This window comes from Eleutherodactylus coqui, chromosome 5 (assembly GCF_035609145.1).
Source record: "Eleutherodactylus coqui strain aEleCoq1 chromosome 5, aEleCoq1.hap1, whole genome shotgun sequence".
NCBI lineage: Eukaryota > Metazoa > Chordata > Amphibia > Anura > Eleutherodactylidae > Eleutherodactylus > Eleutherodactylus coqui.
Genome location: NC_089841.1, coordinates 66,651,328 through 66,669,153, shown reverse-complemented (window position 1 = coordinate 66,669,153; position 17,826 = coordinate 66,651,328). Strand labels below are relative to the sequence as shown.

The 17,826-nt window shown below is 50.5% G+C and overlaps 1 protein-coding gene across 1 annotated transcript in view; it reads left to right on the top strand.

The window, feature by feature from the left end:
- KIAA1328 (KIAA1328 ortholog) overlaps positions 1 to 17,826 on the top strand; it is a 134,787-nt gene that overhangs the window by 38,663 nt on the left and 78,298 nt on the right. The window contains exon 6 of the mRNA XM_066602634.1: positions 13,807 to 13,904. Within this exon, the coding sequence (XP_066458731.1) occupies positions 13,807 to 13,904 (98 nt within the window). The remainder of the gene's footprint in view (positions 1 to 13,806; positions 13,905 to 17,826) is intronic.

The following is a 17,826-nucleotide window of genomic DNA, read 5'->3' as shown; positions in this document are numbered from 1 at the left end:
TTTTGGCAGTAGTTTGCTTTAGTGCTGCATTTGAAGCATTTTTTTAACCCCGGTGGCCTACAGGTTACATGAGACGATCCAGCGGTGCCTACCCGTAGCCGTACTATGCATTGTGAGATCCTAATGGGTGCAGGCACGCCGTGGACCTTATGGAGGCACTGCAGCTGCGGAGGGATAGGGGGGTTGTAGATGAAGTAATGTAGCCGCTGCTCAAGGCTTTCATGTCTGCTTAAGGCTGCGTCTGAAGGAGCTGGTGCTGCCCTGTATAATCACCTCTCGCCCCTTAAGGAAATCACTTCATGCACACCCGCTAGTTCACACAATGTGGCCCCGCGCCGCCCGGCCCTGCCAGATGCAATCTGCTGACAGAATTCTTCTTTTATTGTTTATCTATAAGGGGGGCGCAGTAAACGCCGGTGTAATTCCTGAGATGAAGGGAGACCATGACCCAAATAGGACATTAAAGGCTGAGGATCCGGGGAGAGGGAGGACCTGCTGGGCGGGAAGTGGAGTGACGACTCCATGTAGTTCTGGGTTATATACCCGGGTGACACACCACCACTGCCCTTCATATAGTATCTGCACCTTCACTCCCGAGCGCCTCTGCACCTTGTCTGCTTTCGGTTCCTTCCAAAAGTCTAAGACTGTCCCATGTAGCTCTTCTATAGGTCCATCTTCACCTGCTGGAACTAACTGAGAACGTCCGAAGGGGCACGGGCGCTCCGAAGCAAAGGTGCAGGTACTCTTCCTTTTTTTTTATTTTTTATTTATTTATTTATTTTTTTTAAAGTGACCCTTCAGTTTTGGACAAAGATGGCCGAACCGCTTCTCTTACCACCTGATGCACACGGTGTGCCATGAGTCGGAGGTTCCTGGAGTGTCTCCCACTGCTTTCAATGGGAGCCCTTGCATCGCACCGCTTGCACCCAGCGCGTGGTGTGATGCTGCCACCAGCCCCATTGAAAACCATGGAAGATGCGATGCAAGGGCACAAAGTGATAGGACATGTGGTGCAATGCGGAAAAAAAAACTTGTGTATGACCCGAATCAAAAGAATGGGGTTCATCTGTGTGTGACATTTGTGCATCGCGCTACGCACAAATCTTGTGTGATTTTTCTCGCCCCTGAAAAGCCGGCCTTATTGTGAATGGAGGCGGGCTGGCCGGAATGATCCTCGCCCCACTTTACCTCCATTGATTAGTGATCTCATTCCTGTGTAAAAGCACAGCAATAATCATCACTGGGACGATGGCGACAGATCGCGCCGTTAGACTAACGATGTGTACTAATAACCAGTGTGCACCCAGTGGTCATAAGGCGCTCGTCTCTGCAGAACAAGTGGCAGGGTGCAATGCAACTCTGCTAGAAACGGCAGCGGACTCACCCCCCCCCCCCCCTCCTAAATCCAGGTGTAGATGCCACAATCTATATGTAAAAAGAACCCATTCATCCTGCAGTTCGCTGTAATTACACTGACTAACAGTCTTAGGTCTCCCTCACACAGGCGTTTGCAGTACTATGGTTTCAGCAGTGATGGCATGAGCCCACGCGCCTCCATTCACAGTAAACAGGAATCGCTTAAATATTGAGCGGCTCCTGTTTAGTAAAGGTAAAGTCCCCTGGTGCATGCACCGAGTCGTGACACATGGTGACGTTTTCTTGGAAGACTTGGGACATTGAATGGCCCGATGACTATTTTTATGCCGGAGGTACTCATTTTACCGACCTCAGAAGCATGGAAAGCGGAGTCTACCTTGAGCCGGCTTCCTGAACCAAGTGGGGATTGAACCTGCAACCTTCAGGTCATGAGCGAGAGTTTAGGACTGCATTCTGCTGCCCTAACACTTTGCACCACACAGGGCTCTTTACACTGCCCAATAGTCGCCCAAATTCTCACTGGAAACAGCGAATTCAGGCGATAATCATCCTGCATATACTTGGCCGCTTAAGGGGCACTGAGAGAGATTGGTCACTTGGGGGAGTCACTTGGTGTTTAGCAGAACAAAACAACTGTTGGGCGTATAAACAGGAGCCACTCAATGTTGGAGCGACTCCTGCTTACTGTGAATGGAGGCGGCAGAGAGACTTCAGTCGATAATTGCCCGTGTAAAGCGCCCTTTAGTGACTACTGTGGACCTGCGTGAAGCCCATTGGACACGCGGATGTTGATCGCTCCCGCCTGATCATGAACCTGCTGCTCTGGCTTGCTGTATAGGCCATGCTGTAGCTTTCCTCCCTTGCCCATGTGTGCCGGTTGTCGGCTAGATTGGTTTCTATAACCTAGAGTGTGGGAGGCGATGGCGGCTTCCTTCCTAATTGCACTACTTTAGTCCCCCCATTTGCTTATATTTGGATGACCTATTTCTTGGGGACAAGTCAGCTTTTGATCACTGATGGACAATAATTCATGACGGGGATGGGGGGTTTCCTTACTGCGAGGGATTGCCGGGAGGAGCAGCTAAGTGACCGGGTGACCTACAGTAGCACCATGAGAGCTGTGATGGTAGGTGACTATAGCCCGGAGTCCGCAGCCGAGTTTCCCCAACCGTACCGGGACTCGGGCACAGGTGAGGGTCCTTTTTGGAAAGAAAGGTAGAAGTTTCGGCGGGGCCGTGAGTTCCTCTCCGCCGTGCCTGTTCTCTAGGTAAGGCTTTGTTCTGTCTTTGCACATACTCTATATATGGTAGTAAGTTTTCGCCTTGCTCGAATTGCTTTCTCGGCGCTGTAGGGGCCGGAGACGCGTGGTGCGAGCGCTCCTAATGGCTCTGCACTCAGAGGAACATGGAGGTGCAGTCAAGGACAATCAGGAAGACAAATAAAGCTTTGCGGTGACATTAGGCTCCCAATTTCCCCAGCAGGAGAGTGATGCCGCCTGATTTGTTGCCTCTCACAAATACCAGTAGGAGCCATATTGATAAATCAGACGGCACTTAAAGTTTTGTTGTTGCCTTTAAAAAGGGAGGCTTTTTATGTCCTCGTCCGCGCGTCCCTTTAATGTCACACCGCCGCGTCTTCCATTAGACGGGGTTTAGGTGTTTTATTCGCTGCCACTTAGTCGGCACATTTGGAGCAATTTTTACCTTCAGAACGTCAAAAGCAAAATGAATATTTTTGCAAATTTTCTGGGAAATTAATCAGAATGATCAAATTCGACTGTTCTAGTTTAATCCTGCACATCAAGCAAATGTGTGGTGTCTGCGCTAGCCGTCGTCCTCAGACGCCCCCTTCTGACTTATAACTGTAGGGCGTCCAGCAAATAGACACAGAGGTCCAGAGCTGATGCATTTCCTAAGAAAATGTCCTGTCTTCTATCCAAAGGGAACGTCCAGGCGCTTAGTCTATACACTGGCCATTTTATTAGAGACCACCTTGTGGAAATTTGACCCGTGAGTTTGGAATGCAGCATGCAATCACATGACTAGTTTTTCATAGATCAGTTTCAGTGTAAATTCACATTAGATGGGAAAATCCAGCGATCCGAGCGACTTCCAACGAGTCCTGGTCATCGGTTCTAGACTAGCCGGGCCGGGATGTCACTGCCAACTGTGTGGGATTTTCTCGTGCAGCGATGTGGGGAGTATACAGAGAATGGTGTGATTTGGGAAAACATCCAGGGCATCTTGTGGATGCAAAGAATTTGCTGTTCAGACTGATTCTTGACATCCTCCTCTGACCCCTTTCTCTGGCAGTGTGCAGCCAAGGAAAATTTCACACAGGTGATCTCGATATTGGGCTGTGAAACTTGACCCCATATCGCGCTCTGGAATGTATGATTTCCCCGCGGATGCATCACTTCAGGGAAGTGGCGATCCTTCAATGCAGCTTTTAGGAGGATTGGTACGTGTTCCCCACTTTTTTTTCAATGTGAAACCTTGCACGCCGTGCGATGCTTTGTCTGGCCCATTCAAAACAATGAGGGAGGCGTTCCAAAGGAAACTCCTAAAGATGGGGCATGCTGCATTGTGTTTCTTCGGGATAGAAGTCGCTCATGTATATGACCCCGTTCAAAGGATTGGTTCTCATATTTGTCTCGCAAGGCACAAATCTTGCGCGATTTTCTCGTCGGTGTGAAAGAGGCCTAATAACTCGTCTGAAGTTACAACTCCTCCTTCCTTAGTACCGATGGTCTTATAAGCACAGATGACCAGTCCCAGCGCCATTACTGTCTAGGGCCACCTACACACGGGCGAGGAGACTCTGTCTGATATCGCGTCACCATTGTGTGTCTTTAACAACGATGTGAAGCTGTTTTCAGGCAAGAACGCCTCCCATCACTTCTGTGAAGTGGCGATCGGCAAGTCGTTCCCATTATTTTGAATAGGAGACCTCATCGCGCTCGCAATGTCTTTTACTGTCCTGCTGAGAACAATGGTGACTCGATCCGAGGAACACGAGAAGATAGGACAGCAGAGATTTTATTTTTTCCCCTTTTCTTTTCCCACTGCATCGCTCATGTAGATGGCTCCGTTCAAAAGAATGGGCTTCATATTCACGTGAGACTTGTGCGCCTCGCAACAATCAGATCTCCATGAGCGTCTCAGCCTAAAAGAAAGGTGAGACCCCAGGGGGCAACAATTGTATCCCTGAATATGGGCAGCTGTGACCGGGTCAGGTGAATCCAGATTACTGTTGCTGATGGGAGGGTAGGAATTTGGCGCAAGCGACATTAATTGAAATCAGTGGGTTCGTTCACTTGGGCATATTTTTTCATGTTATGTGCGATCGTGTGAAAAAACTCTGTGGCCGTTCCTCTCTTGGTGCGTATTACGCCCCGTAAAGCCCATTGAAATTAATGCGGAATTACGGCAAACCTGCATATGCAGTGTGTTTTAACGCACAGTCAATGCGATTTTTGCGGCCCACCCTGTGTAATGTTACCCGTTTAGGGTCTCCTCGCGTGCCTGTGGTTGGGTCAGACGTGATGAGATCGCACTGTCTGCGGGTTCAGTCTGTCCTCCGCTCATCAGCGGCCATGTTTGGGTCTTGTTAGTTTATGGCGGTTCTCGGGAGGCATTTGCCATTCTACAAATATATGTAAAGTGCGCTGAGTGTGATGGCGGCACAAGTCACTGGAGTGGAACCCGGAGTCAATCTTTTCTATTACGGAGGAGCAGATAAAGCAGGCGCGGGCAGCACTTTAGCTCACGCTGCTCTGTGTGAGGGATGCCAAGTTCATTAAACTATTCATCTCGGAGAGCGCGGCCGCTGAGGCAGCGCGCCCGGAAACTGCGCTGGCCAGCCCGGCTTTTAAAGGCAGACTTAACCCATGTTTAAGATGTGCTCACAGCTCTGCTCCCATTTACAGCACAGGCAACGTGAGGCGAAACAAGCAGCGGTCCGGTCAGCAGGCAACCGCCTCCGATTATTATGGGGCTCTGGGAAGGCGAGTTATTATACTGAATGGCCACTTCATTAGAGACAGCCAACTCATGGCGCCTTAGGCCTTTAGAGCCGCAACAATTCATCGTCGTGTAGATTCCACTTGGTGTAGGAATTAGTTCTGCAGGAATATCGGCCCCTGTGGACAGGAAGCTTCTTGTAGTTTCCTCAAAGTAGGAGGTGGCCCTGATGATCTGACAGGAAGGGGTCATCGATTCGTTCTGCTTGCACCAATTTCTGACCTCCCCGGCAGCACGGTACAACAGAAATTTAGATCCATCTGACCAGTTGATGGTTTTCCGCTGCTCGGTGATCCAATAATTTTGCTCTTTTGCCCCCTGGAGTCTCGCCTGTCTCTCTTAGCAGCGGCGCTGGAACTGGTTGCTGCTATAGAAAATCAGTGCTAAAATGTTTGGACGTATTGGAGAACCAGCAATGTATTGAGCTGGAGTTAGCCTGACTATGCAGCACCTGTCCATCAGAATGATTCCTGACATCCTCCTCTGACCCCTTCCGTCAACCAGTTGTTTGCATCCGATCCCCTTTCTCTGGATGTTTTCTCCTATCGCAGCGTTCTCCATATACCCTTCACCCCGCTGCTTAGGAAAACCCCATGCGGTTGGCAGTGTATGAAGCCCCGGCTAGTCTAGCACTGATGACCGGGCCTCATTGGAAGTCATCAGATCACTGGATTTTTCTATCTAAAGTGGATTGGATTCACTCTGGAACTGATCCACGGAAAATGTGTCACTTGATCTTCTGCTGAACTCCGGGGTCAGCCTAAGGAAAGCGCCAATTGTGAAAAGTGCATTGAATATCTTCTGCAGAGCTGTCATCGCCGTATCTACCACGGGGAGGTGCCGACCGCTACCTTGTATCTACCTAGCCTTCGGGGTTTTGAATGCAGCTTTGGATGTGACTGGAGTATAAAGTCATATTAGGGCTCGTTCACATCTGAGTTGGGTATTTCTATTTGAATTCAGTCTAGCTCTTCCACTTTCAAAGCAGAAAATAAGCATTTCCGATTTTAGAGTTATTTATTTTTTACATTTTCCTAATAATTTCGATGGGTTTAAAAAAATGTAAATTTTTTTTAATGGGGCACACAGTGCAGTCTGTAGCCCTGAGGGCTCATTCACACGGTTTATGCCTATATTAGTCCGTCAGCATTTTTACTGTGTATATGTATTTGGATGTGTGCGTTTTTGGGGGGGGGGGGTTTTTGGGGGGGGGGGGGTGCGCATTTTTTGCATATGCACTGCACACATAAAACCCGCAGGAAGGCCCCACTTATTTCACTATACTTTTGACCTCTGTAGAAGCAAATATACATGTGGCTGTGTGTTTTGCGGTGTTTTTACGCAATTCCATAGCTTATAATGGGCAGTTTAGGTCCCTGATTACAAAAATAGGACATGCTGCATTTTTTTTTTTTTTTTTGCTTTTTCTATTCTATTTTTTTCCCCATGCGACCGAAAGTCCCGTGAAACATCTGCTCAATTGTAAACATCCATACATATCAATAGGGGGCATTCTGCACGTACTTAGAATGTAAGCGGCTCTTGTGATTGAGCCCTTATGGGATGGGATGTGACTCCTGGCACCGCGCTGCGTCCGCTATTGCAAGCCCATTCCCAATTTTCTCTGAAAGTGAGCATTATGTGTGTATAATGTCCGGAGCGGCGGCGTGCGGCGGAGCGCGGTCTGCTGGAGTCACTCTGAGTATGGAGATGTCACCTACATGTAATGCGGTCTCCAGCCCCGCTTCTCCTCTCTATTACAGGCAGACACCTGCCAGCCAGATCCTTCATCCTGTCTGCCATGTAAATGTGGGGGGGATTATTGTTGGCGTCTCCCCGTATCAGCCGGAGCCGCGCTATAATACTCTGCAGGTGTAGAGAGGAGATTAGCGGCGTCCATCTCTCGCCGCTCTGTCCGGAGGGAATGTGACAGTAAACACTTCCATGAATACTAAGGAGTCGTGTCACTCTCCGCAGATGAATGGAGCGCTTCTTCCCGGCTGTAAGGTGTCGTCGGATGGAGATCTGCGGCCACCCCGGGAGTCCTCCCCGCCGCCACTTTTATCTTTAAGTAATGGGACCGTTCTCCTCAACGCAAAAAAAAGACGTTGCATCAATAATTTACTAGTTAATTACTTCATAATGAATTTTTTATTGGGATGCCTTGAAATGCACCAACCTACTGGCTGATGGAGAGGAGCTGGCGGAGTTGTGCGCACCCGCCAAGTGACAGGTCTATGCACAAGCCGAACCGCCCTGACATGTGGCGCGCGTCCTCGTTACACATCAGCCATGGCGGTCAGACCGCGAAGGGAATAGCCTTATCAGGTGACAATGGCGCCCGTCGGCGGTGGGGTATGTAAGGCAACGAGTGATCAGGGGGAAAAATGGGCAAGTGTAGGGCCGGCTCTGTGTGTATTTGTGCACGCATGAGCGCCGCAATTTAGCAGAACGGTCGTTGCTTTTTTTGCATGTACATCGGCGGATTTTACTTTTTTCCGCACGCAAGGCATGAGCATTTACACGTGCCAATAAGTGTGCTGCTGGGTGATATGTAGCGGGGTGCAGTGTGCTGTTGGGTGAGAGGGAGTGGGGTGCAGTGTGCTGCTGCGTAATGTGTAGCGGGGTGCGGTGTGCTGCTGGGTGATGTGTAGCGGGGTGCGGTGCGCTGCTGGGTGATGTGTAGCGGGGGGCGGTGCGCTGCTGGGCGGTGTGTAGCGGGGGGCGGTGCGCTGCTGGGCGGTGTGTAGCGGGGGGCGGTGCGCTGCTGGGCGGTGTGTAGCGGGGGGCGGTGCGCTGCTGGGCGGTGTGTAGCGGGGGGCGGTGCGCTGCTGGGCGGTGTGTAGCGGGGGGCGGTGCGCTGCTGGGCGGTGCGCTGCTGGGCGGTGCGCTGCTGGGCGGTGTGTAGCGGGGGGCGGTGCGCTGCTGGGCGGTGTGTAGCGGGGGGCGGTGCGCTGCTGGGCGGTGCGCTGCTGGGCGGTGCGCTGCTGGGCGGTGTGTAGCGGGGGGCGGTGCGCTGCTGGGCGGTGTGTAGCGGGGGGCGGTGCGCTGCTGGGCGGTGTGTAGCGGGGGGCGGTGCGCTGCTGGGCGGTGTGTAGCGGGGGGCGGTGCGCTGCTGGGCGGTGTGTAGCGGGGGGCGGTGCGCTGCTGGGCGGTGTGTAGCGGTGCGCTGCTGGGCGGCGGGGGGCGGTGCGCTGCTGGGCGGCGGGGGGCGGTGCGCTGCTGGGCGGCGGGGGGCGGTGCGCTGCTGGGCGGCGGGGGGCGGTGCGCTGCTGGGCGGCGGGGGGCGGGGGGCGGTGCGCTGCTGGGCGGCGGGGGGCGGGGGGCGGTGCGCTGCTGGGGGGCGGTGCGCTGCTGGGCGGTGGGGGGCGGTGCGCTGCTGGGCGGCGGGGGGCGGGGCGCTGCTGGGCGGTGGGGGCGGTGCCGGGCGGGAGCAGTGCGCGGCGGGGCGATGGGCAGCGCCGTTGCTGGTTAAATCATCTGTAGATACACCAAAAATTAGATGCAAATTTTGCTGCATGTTTTTTTTTTCATGTTGAATTTTCCACAGCTCTTCCACTACATGTAAGCGTACCGCTAAGGTACCGTTACATAGTACGCCTGTAGTGTGTATTAGCACTGTACCTGCAGCCATCACTCCTGTGCGTCATACAGTAGTAGTAGTCGTTCCAGTGATTGAGGAGGAGCGGACGGTGATCCTTCCAGCTGCCCGCCTCCATTCAGTAGACAGGAGTTGGTCTGGGCGGCTGCTGTTTACACGGCCCGGAGTTGGTCTGGGCGGCTGCTGTTTACACGGCGCGGAGTTGGTCTGGGCGGCTGCTGTTTACACGGCGCGGAGTTGGTCTGGGCGGCTGCTGTTTACACGGCGCGGAGTTGGTCTGGGCGGCTGCTGTTTACACGGCCCGGAGATGGTCTGGGCGGCTGCTGTTTACACGGCCCGGTAGTTGCTTGGTTTTTAGTTCTGCTAAAGAACTAGTGACTCCGACGTGAGCAGTTTCTGGCTTGGGCCCTGTGGCTTGGGCACACAAGCTGTAGCGCTCCAAGTCGCGTTTCATGGATCTTCCTGTGTAATTTGCCACGTAATCGCAGGCAGAGGCCTGGACTTACACGGAGGGTGCGCTCACATGTAGTAGTAAGATCTGCGCAGGCGTCATCCCTTTCCTGGTGAAGTCTGCTGTGTGAGACCCTCCACGGACCGTGGCTCCACGCTGCGGACGGACGTGTCCTGCTTCACTCCTCCGTGATGTATGAACCCCTTCAGACCAGGGCTACATGGATGTGATGTAGATTTTCGGCGGCGGCCATGACACCTCTATATGCCCCGTTTACACGGAACAATAATCGTGTAAGCGAACAAAACTGATTATCATTCAGTTTAAATGCGAACAAATGGCTGAATGGCGAGTGAGAATCGTGAAACCAGCGCCGGCCGCTGCGCTTATTGTGCTGTTCAAACACAAGGGTATGGGAAATGCTGAACGATAAATGCCCAAGGAGCGCCAACCAGCTGGGAGGCACCTCACCAGCTCCAGCAGTCGGGCAAACAAGAAGCGGGAGATTCTTGGCCGTGTAAAAGGGCCATTACCGGCCTCACTAATGGGCTTTTAAATTATTCATGTTTTTAAGGGGGGGGGGGTTAGAGAGGAGAAACCTCAGATCCTGGTAGTTTAACCTCTTACATGCCACAGTCCATAACAACTGCAGCATGTAAGCAGAGGATAGGGGGCTCCTTCCCTCATCTATCGGCACCCTGCAATGTGGTTGCAAGGTACCGATGTGTTCACAAAGGCCTCCATGTCTGCCCTGTGACTCCGCCTCCAGCAGAGGCTAACAGGCTGCTGTCATAGGCTTAGCGCACTGCATTACTTGTGTTATCAGAGCGATCGAATGATCGCATCTTCAAGTCCCCCATAGACCTGATTGCTAACGATGGCGTCTATCTTCATGCGAGTTTTGTGCATCTCGCAACTTGCGTGAGAGGCCGTGTAAATATACAGCCTTACCGTGCGACTTGCGTGAAAATGGCTTGGTCCTCGAGGCACAATCTAAGCTGGTCACTAAGGGGTTAAGCTCTATGCACATACGTGTTGGCAATGCGAGCAGATCCAGCGTGCGCAGCGCTCTACAGATCTCGTTGACTATAATGCGGCCTGTCGGGTTTCCTTTATTTTACCGGATGACCTAGTGTCGCCTGCTAACGCTGTTTTTCGGAGGGGGGTTTTTGACCCTGACAGAGGGCGCTATTCTAACCTCTAGCGCAGATGTGAACGCAGTCCATCTCCGCGGTTCATGCTGTATACAGACTGTAGAGGTGCAGGATGCAGCGCAGCGTACAATTCCCCATCTCCTAGCTCGCCGTCCGCTCTTCTCCAGTGTGTCCACTAGAGGGCGGGCTTGCCTCAGCTTCCTCCCTGCCGGCGTTGACCAATGCTCGGCTGTGCAGATGCACATATGGCTGAATATTATCTTTTTATAGTTACAATTATGAGCAATTGGAGGAAATGACAGCTGAATTATACGCCGCTCGTTTTATTTGTTTTACTTTTACATTCTAAATTTGTGCAAATGCAAACATGAAATTAACATGAGGCGTGTGAAGGCAGCGCTCACCTTGGACTATTCCCAGCGCCGCCACATACACAATTACATGCCGCTTACCTCCGGATAGCAGTCATGTCATCTATTTTACTTGTCAGATTTCTGAGAGGCAGAACGGCGCCGCCGCCGCCACTGGCTGAATCGCCGCTTGCTAAGAGAATGATTTAGCCTTCGCAGGTGGAACGCTGCCGCCAAATCACAAATGGCATTTTATTCCTGCCTGGTTTTACTAGGACTTTAACTTGATTGGGGAAAGGAAAGCCGTGCAGACCCTGGCCGTGCCCAGATTACGTTAGGCAGTGCCCTATGGAGCCCCCAACACGCCAGTCCAGCAGGTGGTAGTGTGCGACTCTATCATGGGAGCCGAAAAACGGAAATATCGGAAGCGCCGGACCTGAACGCTGTTTGACGGACCACGATAACAATAATGGGACCCTTTGGGCTTCCGTCATGCTGCCCCGCACCTTCCGACCCCCAATACTGATCTGTACATGGCCTGAATTTATTGGAACAGAATACTCTCCATTAGAGATGAGCGAGCATACTCGCTAAGGACAATTACTCGATCGAGCATGGCCCTTAGCGAGTACCTGCCCGCTCGAAAGAAAAGGTTCGGCTGCCGGCGTGGGTGACAGGTGAGTTGCGGCAGTGAGCGGAGGGGGGGGGGGAGAGACAGGGAGAGAGAGATCTCCCCTCCATTCCTCCCCGCTCTCCCCCGCTGCTCCCTGCCCGCCGCCGGCAGCTGAATCTTTGCTCCCGAGCGGGCAGGTACTCGCTAAGGGCCATGCTTGTTCGAGTAATTGCCCTTAGCGAGTATGCTCGCTCATCTCTACTCGCCATAATCTAGATGGCGCAGAAAAAACTAGTTGCGTCGTTTCTTGACGCACATTATGCACTCTTTTTTCCTCACTTGGATTTTCCCCATTAAACGAGGCTAAGCTGCGTGTGGCTCTGCTGCGGAACTAATGAAAATCCACCTGAATTCAGTAAAATCTGCAGATTTTACCCATTGCATGCCATTAAAATCCATTTAAAAGTTTTCTAACCCAAATGCCATTGACTGAACAAAAGTACATACAAATAATAGAGAAGATGTCACATGGACAGCCTGTACATCAACTGTGGTGTGGTCCTTGCCCAGTAGCCAGAGGGCGCTCCTGCCCTATATTGTAGCACCTGAGGTGTAGTTGCTCCTGTTAGTGGTCCTGGTGCAGCAGTAGGGGGCGCTCCTGTCATGTAGCACCTGGCATGTAGTTGTTTATCCTGTTGAGGTCTTTGTGCAGATCCTGTTGTGTAGCACCTGGGTGTAGTTGCTGCCCTTGGTGCAGCAGCAGTGGGGTCGTCTTGCACTGTAGCACCTGGGTATAGTTGCTGCTCCTGGTGCAGCAACAGTGGGGTCGCTCTTGCACTGTAACACCTGGGTGTAGTTGCTGCTCCCTGTGCAGCAGTGCGGTCACTCCTGTAGTGTAGCACCTGGGTGTAGTTGCTGCTCCTGGTACAGCAACAGTGGGGTCGCTCTTGCACTGTAGCACTTGGGTGTAGTTGCTGCCCTTGGTGCAGCAGCAGTGGGCGCTCCAGTACAGTTTGTTTTTTCACTGATGTAGATCAGCCCAATCTTAGGCAGCAGAAGGTGGCACACCTCCAGCGGTCTTGGCCTGATAGCAGGCAGTGTAGTGTAGAGGCTGTAATGGTCCTGGTGCGGCAGCGGGGGGCGCTCTTGTAGTGTAGTTGCTAGTCCTGGCCTGATAGCAGGCAGTGTATTGTAGAGGCTGTAATGGTCCTGGTGCAGCAGCGGGAAGTGCTTCTGTAGTGTAGATGCTGATCCTGGCCTCATAGCAGGCAGTGTATTGTAGAGGCTGTAATGATCCTGGTGCAGCAGTGGGGGCGCTCCTGTAGTGTCGGTGCTGGTCCTGGCCTGATAGTAGGCAGTGTAGTGTAGAGGCTGTAATGGTCCTGGTGCAGCAGCAGGGGGTGCTCCTGTAGTGTAGTTGCTGGTCCTGGCCTGATAGCAGGCAGTGTAGTGTAGAGGCTGTAATGGTCCTGGTGCGGCAGCGGGGGGCGCTCTTGTAGTGTAGTTGCTGGTCCTGGCCTGATAGCAGGCAGTGTATTGTAGAGGCTGTAATGGTCCTGGTGCAGCAGCGGGAAGTGCTTCTGTAGTGTAGATGCTGATCCTGGCCTCATAGCAGGCAGTGTATTGTAGAGGCTGTAATGATCCTGGTGCAGCAGTGGGGGCGCTCCTGTAGTGTCGGTGCTGGTCCTGGCCTGATAGTAGGCAGTGTAGTGTAGAGGCTGTAATGGTCCTGGTGCAGCAGCAGGGGGTGCTCCTGTAGTGTAGTTGCTGGTCCTGGCCTGATAGCAGGCAGTGTAGTGTAGAGGCTGTAATGATCCTGGTGCAGCAGCGGGGGCGCTCCTGTGGTGTCGGTGCTGGTCCTGGCCTGATAGTAGGCAGTGTAGTGTAGAGGCTGTAATGGTCCTGGTGCAGCAGCAGGGGGTGCTCCTGTAGTGTAGTTGCTGGTCCTGGCCTGATAGCAGGCAGTGTAGTGTAGAGGCTGTAATGGTCCTGGTGCAGCAGCAGGGGGCGTTCCTGTAGAGTGTGTTTACACTGTGATCTCTTGCAGTATTTCCTATGATTTCTCCCTCTTGTCGGCTCTTGTGATGAGCAGAGCTCTCTGATCTGCAGGTTCGGGGCGGTGTAGTCAGAGCAATGTCACCCTGCTCAATTTTTGACATGAAACATTTTATTTTGCCTCTTTATTTTTTTCCTCCTCTCAAGAAATGTGCTGAGAATTCCCTTAACGAACATCTCCACCTCTGCAGCAGCAGTACCGGGAGTGCCAGGAGCTGCTGAGCCTGTACCAGAAGTACCTGTCAGAGCAGCAGGAGAAGCTGAACCTGTCCGTCTCCGAGGTGAGCTCTGCAGAGCATCGCACAGCCGGCTCTGCAGGTCAGGGGGAGCCCGTTGTTTGTTTTCTAATGAAGAGCAATTAGCGCACTGTATATTTCCTAATACAGTCGAAAGGACATTTTAATGGTTGAATCAATTATGCAAATCGTCTCGCCTCTGCGGAGGTGCAGATAATGTGTGTTGGACACAGAGCGAAGTCTATACAAATGCCGAGAGAAGGCGGACGGGAACGGGTTTTTAGCTACAAAGCTCCAGTGCCGCTTATGCCAAGGATTATGCCATTGTTCAGAAGAAGAGCAAAAAATACTGATACTTTTTAAAGTGACAGCGCCAAAGTCACAAAGCGCGATCATTCGTCCCCGTAGAGCGGTCATTGGTTGGCTGGGTAGATGTACAACCGACAACCGCAAAGTTTTATGCTTGTGTAAGCCAATGAGCGAGAAAATGCTTCTTCGTCAGCTAATGGTTTGCACTTTTTGTGTTTTTTTTTTTTTTTTTTTTTTTTTTAAAGTAGTAAAGCATAACAAAAACTATATAAACTTGGTATCGCTGCCGTTGTGCCGACCAGCAGAATAATGTTATCATAGAATTCTTCACAATGAACGCCGTAAAGCAAAACCCAGAAAATAATGGCAGAAGTGCTTTTTTCCATTCCACCCCATAAATAATGTACCACACATTGAAAAATAGATATAAATTAAAGGGGTTGTCTCGCGGCAGCAAGTGGGGTTATACACTTCTGTATGGCCATATTAATGCACTTTGTAATATACATCGTGCATTAAATATTGTCCATACAGAAATTATACACTTACCCCCTCCGGTGCTGGCATCCCCGTCTCCATGGCGACGATGAAGCCTCTTCTCTGGTCGCACGAACAGTCGCGCTTGCGCAGAGTGAAATCCTCCGCTCGATGTGTCCAGGCTCACGAGCTGCGTCCTGGCCCCTCCCTCTTCGCCGCATCATCGTAGCCCCGCCCCCGTCACGTAGTGCCGATCAGCCAATGAGGTGGTTGTAATCGGCAGTGGAACGCAAGACTGGAGAAGAACATCCACAGTGCACCATGGGAAAAGACCCGCGGTGCACCGTGGGAGAAGACCAGCGGCGCCATCTTTGAAAGAAGAATCTTCAAAGCTGCAGAACGGGGATCCAGGTAAGCGAATTTTTTTTTTTTTATAAATAACAAATGCATTCATTTTTACTGTGCACAATGTGGGGGTCTGTTTAAAAAACAAAATTTTTGGTTTCAGCGCGGGACAACCCCTTTAAGTGCTGCCATTAAAAAAATGCCCACAAAAAAAAAGTCAATGGAAAAATAAAAATGGTGCAGCTCTTGAAATGTGAGGATGAAAAGAGAAAGCACTTGTGGGGGCATCTGTGTTGGAGATACTGGCTTCCTTCTGGTTTCTATGCTTAATGGCATTTTCGATGACTGACTGGCCTAAAGGGGTTTTCCAAGACTAAACTATCCTCAAGAAGGGACAGTTGGTTGGTTCCTGCCAGTCAGCTGATTGAAGTGACCGTGGCACTTTGGTGAGCATCGTGGTCGCAGCTATCCAGCAGCGGGAGTTGGCTGTCACCGATAGCCGGCCTCTCGCTGCAACAGCAGGGGTGCATCAAGACAGTGAACCCCGCTGTTAACCCCTTCCCTGCATGTAAAAGGTTCAAAGATAAAAGTAATGTAAAAGAAAGCTGCAAAAAAACAAACTTTTTGGTGCTTTTTCCCATATTGGCATAAAAATGTTTTCTTAAATCCCACATATTTGGTATTGTCATATCTATAATGACACGTACAATAAAATAAACTCTTTTTATCCTGCACGGCAAAAAGCGTAAAAAAAAACAACTAAAAAGCTGAGGCAAATCGCTTTGTTTTTTTTCATTTTGCCTCCCAAAAAATGCAATAAAAGTGATGAAAAAAGGAGTATGTACCCCAAAATGGTACCAATAAAAACTACAGCTCATCTCGCAAAAAAAAAGCCCTCACAGAGCTCCGTACATGAAAAAATAAAAAGGTTATGGGACTTTAAATGCAGCAATTTAGAAAAAAATAATTTTCTAAAATAAGGTTTTTTTTTTATGCTGCATGATTACAGCTGTAAACACCCCCCCCCCCCTCCCAAAAAAAAAAATCTCTGGCTGCGATCATTAAAAAATCTTAAGGCTATATTGTAAAACTTATGTACCTAAGAATGGCATCAATAAAAACTACAGTTCGCCACACAAAAATCAAGCCCTTATTACGGCCGCATTGATGGAAAAATAAAGTTACGGCTTTTGCAAAATGAAGATGAAAATCCGCCAAAAATCGTTGCGTCCTTCAGCCCAAAATAGGCCATGTCCTTAAGGGGTTAAAAACCAACATGGGATACGTGTTTCGGGATGGATCCATTCTTTAGTCACGCTGGGTGGGATCTTCCACTTCTCCAGCTGCATCACTGTGGCACAAGCACTTTTGGCATCCATATTCCTGAAGTCCTACAAGTGATGTCTCCCCCAGCGTGACTGAAGAAGGGGTTCACCCCGAAATGCAAATCCTATGCTGGTCCTTAATGTACTCAATAAAAGAGAAGTTGGGTAATATATCCTACCACCCCACTATCTTTTCTGGAGAGTTGCACCCACCCACCAGTCTTTTTCCTCTCTAGCTTTTCACCATTGGTGGGCTCTCCTGATTGGCAGCACCCCCACAGCTCTTTCTATTTTCACAGCCCATTCTAAGGCTTTTTGGTTGCCAGACATCATCTGGGACCAAAAACTCAGCTACCATTCGGTTTGCTCCACCCCTCTACTTTCTACTAATTCACTGTAGAGATCCCCTTCTATGTTGATGTAGAAACCTTCTTTCCTCTAGCCGTAGAGGGCGCCCCCTTGTCACAGTCCTGGGTATAAACAGATGATTGGAGAGATCTCTGTATCATCCCCTAATATGTTTATACATACTTACTAATTCGCCCCTCAGACCTCTTTTGTTTTCTAAACTAAATAATCCTAATTTTGTTACCCCCTCTGGGTATTGTAGTCCGCCCATTCTGTTTATTAATGTTGTTTACCATCTTTTATCCTGCTCAAGCTCTGATAGGTCCTCCTTGGAATGTTCTTTTGTCCAATCATCGTTTGCGCCAATTACCCGAAAAATGAGCAAATGCTCGCTTCTCGGATGGTTGCATCCTTTATATGGTGCCAAAAAATAGTTGACGGCACATGTTCCATGTGAATGATTTATCCCCATGTAGTCCTAATTGGCCCATGTGAAGTCCCGGTAGACGAGCACCAATCTCGTTGATCGACGGTTTATCTTATCTGCTCTGTATTCACCATGACAAAAAGTCTAATTAACAGTAGCAAGTTGAAGCACTGCTATTACAGTCTCTAGGATGAGATAGAGTAAACCTTCCTCTCTCCCCAGAATCACCTGGGAATGATGGGGCAGGTCCATGCAGCCTTATCTATCGTGACTTCGCTGGGCCCTAGCAGTACAGTAAAACTGTCAATTGTTCACCCACTCTCTAATGATGAAATAACTCTGCTGGCTCTGTCCCAGACTTCACAGAAAAGTTGACAAGTGAGCTGCAAATTAGAAAAAAAATAAAATCAGCTTATTTTGTGAGCGCCATTGGAATATGAAACATGAATACTAACAATACAATATAAGCACACCGTAAATTATATGTTGTATCCTGGTACATTTTCATCGTTTGTTCGCAAAAGGCTAAGCCGGACCATTCCTGACATATTTAGCATCTGAATAGAGGTAACGAATTGACAAGACATAGTGGGAGATTGCTGCATGACTATGAAAGTGTTGCATATAGTCTGCTTCAACTCACTAGGCCTGTAAGGTCTAGTGCCCACGGCCGTGACGGGCTCCGTAAGCTGAGTCCGTCACGGCGCCCCCCCCCCCCCCCCCCAGAGATCCCATA